The sequence below is a fragment of the Seriola dumerili genome, unplaced genomic scaffold, assembly GCF_002260705.1.
Source record: "Seriola dumerili isolate Sdu_G_001 unplaced genomic scaffold, Sdu_1.0 BDQW01000138.1, whole genome shotgun sequence".
Classification (NCBI taxonomy): domain Eukaryota; kingdom Metazoa; phylum Chordata; class Actinopteri; order Carangiformes; family Carangidae; genus Seriola; species Seriola dumerili.
In genome coordinates, this window is record NW_019174393.1 from 5,130,224 (window position 1) to 5,137,198 (window position 6,975).

The window sequence follows — 6,975 nt, forward strand, 5'->3', positions numbered from 1 at the left end:
TGTCCCTTCCAGCCCTCACCTCCCTTCCCGACTTCCCCCCTTTATCTCAATCACACCAGCAATAATGACTTTGAGGAGAAAGGTAAGGGTGAGAGGCAGCACTTTGATGCGTCCTTCCCCCTGATTCTTCTGTTTTGTAGAAAAATCTAAATAGGTGCATTACAGACTTGCACAATTTAGTGCAAAATATTCTCTCAAACTTGCACTGTTGTTTGATAATTAGAGGGGAGTCTGGTCTGAATTCTGGCTGAAGGGAAGCTGCTCAAAGTGCTGCCTCTTAGTGAATTTGTTTTTAATAGGAATTGCGAGTCGTTCACTCATTTAAAAAAAAAAAAAAAAAAAAAAAAAAAAAAGAATGAAAATGACTCGCATGTTATCCTGCTTAATTTATTTCTTGTTTTGTGTGATGTTAATTTTTTTTATGTTATTTTTATGGATTCTGAATGATGTATTTATTAATTGAAAGAGATGATTTTATTTTATTTTGACCCTAAAAACCTCAGCTATTCTGAGGGGTTTTTCCTTCATAGGGGTTCTTCTCTTTTTTTTATCTTTAACACATACGTTTTGTAAATGTGGATGTTTTAGAGTTTATGTGATCATCATCCTCATCATCTGTTGAGTAGCAGTTTCCCTACAAAACTTTTATTACCTTTGATTCTGTCACAACTCTTTTTTTCCCTGCCCAGTTGAATAGATCCTGTGTTGATTCTTGTCTGTTCTGGTTTCCTCTTCTCCTTGTAGCCAGAGGGGTTTGGCTATGTACGAATAGAGACTAGGTTAGGTTGAGAAATGTCAGCTTCCATATCTACACCTGAGCTTTTTTCAACTAGTGCCACTTATCATTTAGCAAAAAAAAAAAAAGTATTCTGAGCCACTGTGGTCGATCCAAAGTAGTCGATGTATTCAGAAGTGAACGTTTGAGGAACTTAAATGGGATGAGTGAGGTTTTTTTCCTTAGTTGTTTTTTTTCTTTTTTAATACCAGTGCTGATGTGAGATGTGCGTTTTGCTCGGGGTGCGCAGTTCTTCACTCTCAGGGAATGATGCCATGGACATAACCTTTGATTAACCACCAGCCACGTCATGGATGCAGACAGGATTTTCTCAGCACTCGTTCAAGACTTTAACCTTCACCTCCTGCTTCGGAGTCGCTGAGGTTTGCTTGTTTTCCATTGCTCAAAAAAAAAAAAATTCATGGTCGTGGTTTTCAAGTAAGGATAAGCTGTGCTTTTACCAGTCAGTCATTGTACCTTTACAGTAGGCTACTTTTACAACTTCTGTTCACATGAATTTGGTATTGTCCCCTTCTGCTTTCTAACACACTTTCAGCTCAGTGTTATACAAAAACCACCCGTGTTAAGTTGACTCCAAAACGTATTTCACCCATGTAAATGACACCCAGGCTGTGTTGCCAAGTAGCTTTAAGACCACTCATTTAACAGCATGAGACTTTGAAAGCTTTGCTCAGGTTGACTTATAGTACACATGACCTGCGAGTGACTGTGATCAATCACTCAGCCCTGATGAGGCGTTTCACGTAATCCTAACACAAAGAACCAACTTAGTGGTAATCACATTGCCAGACTGATTTCTTCCCCTTTTTTCTTACACTACACTTTAACCTTTGAACTCTTTGCATGTCAAGTCATTGAAAACAAGAGCTGGCCCGCAGGCAGGGTTTGTTATAAGCTGTAGTATTCACCGTACAGGATCTGTCTCCTTTTGCTTTTATATGCAGCTCTCTTGCCATTTGTGTTATGTGCGTTGGTTCTTGCAATGGTTTTTCCCAGATTTAAATGGCTTATGATTTAAAATATACAAACACTGGCTAACTGTGACACTGTTAATGCATTGCATTTTGTTTCTGCATTTCAAAAATTGCGTGTAAATAAAACTAATGAAATAACATTTGTCTTATCGTCAAGCCCCAGCTGACTACATCTGCCCAGCAATAGATTCACAATTTTACAGCTGGTTATGTTTTGTTTTGACATTTACACCTTAATACTGCAATACTTTCACATAAATGACAGCAGTTTAACTTACTTAAAGATAATTTTATTACTCTATGTACAACAGTGACTTTCAGAATATCCTGAAGATTTCCACAAAGCCTTGCACAGCAGCTTGAATCCCTCCTGCTGATCTATGAACAAAAGAAAACAAGATAATGTTACAACAGTGGACAAAAATCAACACATACTCAATTTATTAGGTACAACTAGCTAATTAAGTTAGCTCTCCTCGTGGTAGAGGCCCCTGATTGGTTAAGTATACCAGAAGTCATTTAAGCAAACTTAAGAAATCACCTTATTCCTCGTCATCTGGTGGGATTCCAAGCTCCTCGTCCGTCCATTCAGAAGCATCAGGCCAGGGGAAGTGACCCTAGATAAGAGCCAAGAACCTTGACTTAACATTTCCATTTTACATCCTAAATTAACAGATTATGTTCCTGTCAGGCTTGGACAACATGTAGCTAAAAAAAATAGTAAAAATGCACACACAACAATAATCAATCTAATTTGTATAGCTACACCATGACCGTCTATTTTACCAGACACTACAATCTGTATGGACAACAGGAAGCATGCTTTAAGCAGAATTTTACAGCATGTCAAAATACTATACTTCAAAAACATCTCTTTTAAAGCTAACCAGTTTTCAGGACACTATTTTGGATTTGACACCAATTTAAACAATTTTTTCATATATTGACCTGCTTTGCAGTGTCATACTCGGTGCAAATTGATTAATTCTGAGACGATGTGTAGGTGCATCTTGCAACTCTTCGTGGTCATTTTGCATCTATTTGTGGCTGCTCTGTTCCAGTTGAACTCGTTTTGTGTCTTTTCCTAGTTGATTTGATTGACTTCGGACACTAACTAGACAACCACTTCACACAGACGCTCAGGTGCAGGGACCCACTGACCCACTGGGCCATTGAGCCTGTGCCCAGTAGTTCGTTTCAGTAATCCATCCACGGGCTGGAATAGTGTATAACATGTTTACTTACCAGGATTGCATCAGGATCATGCCAACAGTGCCAAAGGATCCAAAACCACATGGCTCCACTGATGAGCTCTGACTGGAATTTCTGGCTCTTGGTCAGCTGAGGATATTGCCTGTACTGTGGCTCAATGTGTGGACCACCGCTACCCCTACAGCATTAAAAAAAAAACATATTTCAATGTCACCAATCTTAAATAATAATAGCTATCATTCAGGATTCCGTTTTTGTTTTTACCAATTTAACTGTCTTCAATTTACCGATGTGCTAGCAAGTAGTTGCTACGGCTAACAGACAGCTAACATGGTTGCGGCTGTACACTACTTACTTTCTGATCATTGTCCTTTGTGGGCCACGTCTAAGCAGCTGGGTGCCCGTCCGAAGGACTCCCAGCGCCCTTCCAAAAGAAGACATGCTCGCTTATTGACCAAACGTCAGTGTTTTTCGAGTTATATGTTGGGATATCTCCCGAGGTACCGCTCTGCTCGACGAGGAGTCACCTTCTCCCCTTGTCAATAAACGACCTCCCAATAACATCAGCTGTGATTGGACAGATAGTGGCGACTTATGTTGTTCCTCTACGCTGATTGGCTGAATGAAAAATACATTCATAAGACATAGCGCCCCCTGGTGTTCTGCTGGGGACTGGACTTTCCTTTTGATTTCCGAATTGTCTTTGTTGTGTAGCTTCTGTTCGTGCAAATTTTTAAATTTAAACGTGACATGCATTGACTAGGTAAGGCAGGCTGATAGTTACTACATATTGTATTTGATTAGGAAAAAACTGCTGTCCCATCACTTTAAGTGAGAAACCCCCCCATATCTTTTCTATCCTTGTCTGACGACACCGAGTGAGCATAAAGCCACTGGTATTACTCGGTTACAGAATTTATTCATAGCTCACAAGACCCATTTAAAACAAACAAACGAACAAAAAACCTATGAAGTTTATAAAATATGATTGTTTATTATAAACTGATTGATAGAAATTTGATTGAAAACTGCTATAATAATAATCAAATGTAATTTTTCATGTAAAAATTCCAAAAAGCTTTGCTGCTTTTTCTTTTAGTAATTTTAATTTTGGACCATAAAGGATTAACACTTGAGTCTACTTGAATAATAGCTAATTAATGTTATACAGGTTCAATGCAGTGATGCACAAGTCTACTCAAAACATTAGTGTGTAATGTTGTATTGATTTTATTTTGTTTTGATTTTGGAATCGTTCAAAGTACAAAAATTACATACGAGAGAAGAGACACAAAATGACAAATGAACATAAAAAATATAAATTGCAGATAAAAATAAGATAATAAAATAAAAAGTAAAAATGTGGCAAACATAGTTATAACAGATGTAAATGTATTGATGTTCTACCTGCATAGCCCACTAGATGGGCTCAAAAGCTAAACGGAGCTGGTAAAGCATGAACTCGTCCGGATGATGTACTGTTTTTATGTTGGACATTAAAGTTTATCCCCTTCAAGATGTTTAATGTCAGTGTGAAAAGTGGCAGAGTAAAATTAAGTGCTTGTGTAACTGGAATACACAAAGATTATCAAATATTTAGCCTGCAGAAATGATTTAGAGTTTCTTTTTTTAACTTCGCGTCAATTTTCCAGGGAACATTGTGGTTCTGTCGGACAGTACCACAAACAAATGTAAAACCATGTGCACTCGGTCACCTCCCGGTTAGCTACTGTGGCTGTGTATTAAAATAAAAACAGGAAATAATAACACCGTGACGAGAACGCGCACGGCGCCGCCGCCCAAGAGTGCGCGACCCGTGCGCTGACAGTAAAAAAAAAAAAATCATCGACGCCATCTTGTTCCCAGTCGACAACAGTAACCAATTCTTTCGACGAAAGGAAGCCGCCTTTTATAGGCCGACGCGTGTAGTCCGTGTTCCACTTCATTTTCGAAACATACATTGTCGCTTAGACCTAATCTAGGTTTTACTCATCGGAAAGCCTCTTTGAGAGATTATGAACACACTGTGTTAGGTTGTTACCTAATGGCGCCTGGTCGCAGTTGCTCTCCGGTTGCGCCCCTCTCCCCTCACAGCTCAGAGCCCGCCCACAAATACTAGCTGCATGATGTCATCAGAAACCAGCCATTTCTCAAAAATGACCGATTTTCATCAACTGCTTTTGGACAATGATTAATCTCCCACCAACTGTGCGCCATAATCTCATATTAAAACAGGCCAGATCGTCTTCAGATCGAGAACCCGATGGTTACAACGATTATGAATAAATTGTTATCCTCTCCGAAGAATCGACACGGACCGTTTCATCGCCGCATCTTCCACAGACGTTTACGAACATTTCCGTTTTTGAAGCGGGTGAGGGCGGCTCGGTCGGCCCGACTTTCACCTCCGTCCTCCCCCAAGTTTATTTCAAACAACCTCGTTGCCCGTGCGCCAGCAGTTGCAGCGGTCCTGTAAGAATGCGCATGCGCCGGGGGATGCGGTTCAGAGTGGGGGGAGGGTCAATAGATGGAAACGATGAGAACATCCTCTCTACATATGATGTCAAAGGGATTTCTACAGGCATATTTCTGGAGAGAGGACAGTCACCACAACAATAAAGCTGTAGGAAAAAAATGCTAGAATTATTTTTTTCCAGTGTCAAACATGTCTTAGCTTATGTTCAGCAATAAAGTTGTAAAATAAAACAAAAAGGATGTAAATTGCAAACGCTACAGGCGACGATTACAGGGCATAACACACATTCTCCGCAAAATACATAATATTTTACATGAGATTTAATATGTGGTTTAACAAATTCTAAAAACTTGATTGTGGGTGTTTAATTATTTTTTTATTGTGAGAATGTATCATTCACTTTTATCCTGATACTTGTGCTTGAGATTTGACACCAGGTCCAGTGTGAATTGTGCATTTTCGGTGTGTATGACTTCTTCAATAATGTCCCAGCCCTCTGGATATTTTCCTGTGTGGTCTGTTTTCTTTGTCCATGATTTAATCTTGCTGGTCAGTGTTTCACAGGCTATCCCTTCCTAACATCAGTTCAATACACAAAACGCTGCTCTTGTGTAAGGGGTTACATAACAGCTTAGCTGCCTCCTACTGTGTTGGGTAGCGGATTTAAGTGCTCCTTTTCAGCCATGCCAATGGTAAAATAAAGGATTTTGGTTCAAACTAGCCACGTTTAGATTTTGATTTAGTGCCACAAGCATTCTTATGGCAGTATTAATAGACAAATTTGACTGGCCTACTCATCCAAAACAACTGTGTCAGTAAGTCTTAATAAATTAATAATAAGTAAGGTATTGTAGAGAATAAATTTAATATAAAGTGGCAATGTGGGTCCGTGTTGAGACAAAATACCCATTAATGAGCTGAGATTGTGTCCTATCCCCTTTCACCCTGAGAGGAAGAAGAGGAAACAGAAGGGGAAACAACAATTAGTTTAAACAAAACCTCCTGATAAAAACAAGCCCACAGCTGACTTCACTTTCATAAGATTATCTTGAAGATAGCACTGACATTACTGTAACCAGAGCATTGTGTAGGACATGGGTTGCACAATATGCTGCGATCACTTTTGACAGACTTTTTTTTTTAAATGCTGAGGAAAACAAACGTTAAAGCAGCTGTATTATAACTTCTGTAGGTTGAATGGTCACTTATAAAATATCTAACGAGCTGGAGTCAATTTTGCCTGCTAAATATCCATCTGACGGTCATGTCTCAATAGTGCAGTATAAGTCAAATCCAGAGCGTCACCGACATAAATAGCAGAGACTTGAGGAATCGCATTTGCGAACGCGCATGTAAGCGCGGCCACGGTGCCCCTGAGAAACTGGCAGTGTAGCCCCGCAGTGTGAGGAGGCGGAGCCCGAGTTTAGTGATGGGGAGGGAGGGGGGCTCGTGGGGGAGGCGGAGTCTCGGTAGTCCTGGCAGGGCCGCCATTTTTGCAAAGGGAAAAGAGACTGGTC

At 39.9% G+C, this 6,975-nt stretch overlaps 1 protein-coding gene across 1 annotated transcript; it reads right to left on the reverse strand.

Annotated features, from left to right (window-relative positions):
* Positions 1-2,038: 2,038 nt before the first annotated feature.
* ndufb2 (NADH:ubiquinone oxidoreductase subunit B2) lies at positions 2,039-3,541 on the reverse strand. Its single transcript, XM_022749092.1, has 4 exons — positions 3,338-3,541; positions 3,016-3,160; positions 2,312-2,387; positions 2,039-2,148 (listed from the first exon to the last, which is right to left on the reverse strand). Exons 1-3 carry the CDS (start codon positions 3,421-3,423, stop codon positions 2,313-2,315), a joined length of 306 nt encoding a protein of 101 aa, XP_022604813.1. The 5' UTR covers positions 3,424-3,541; the 3' UTR covers positions 2,039-2,148; position 2,312.
* Positions 3,542-6,975: the final 3,434 nt, after the last annotated feature.

Excerpts from the sequence above, each read along its gene's own strand:
- ndufb2 (XM_022749092.1), bottom strand. The coding sequence starts at position 3,423 with ATGTCTTCTTTTGGAAGGGCGCTGGGAGTCCTTCGGACGGGCACCCAG. Across the intron at positions 3,161-3,337 it reads CAAAGGACAATGATCAGAAA|GGGTAGCGGTGGTCCACACA; the intron begins GTAAGTAGTGTA and ends TTAATGCTGTAG. Across the intron at positions 2,388-3,015 it reads ATGATCCTGATGCAATCCTG|GGTCACTTCCCCTGGCCTGA; the intron begins GTAAGTAAACAT and ends GCTCTTATCTAG.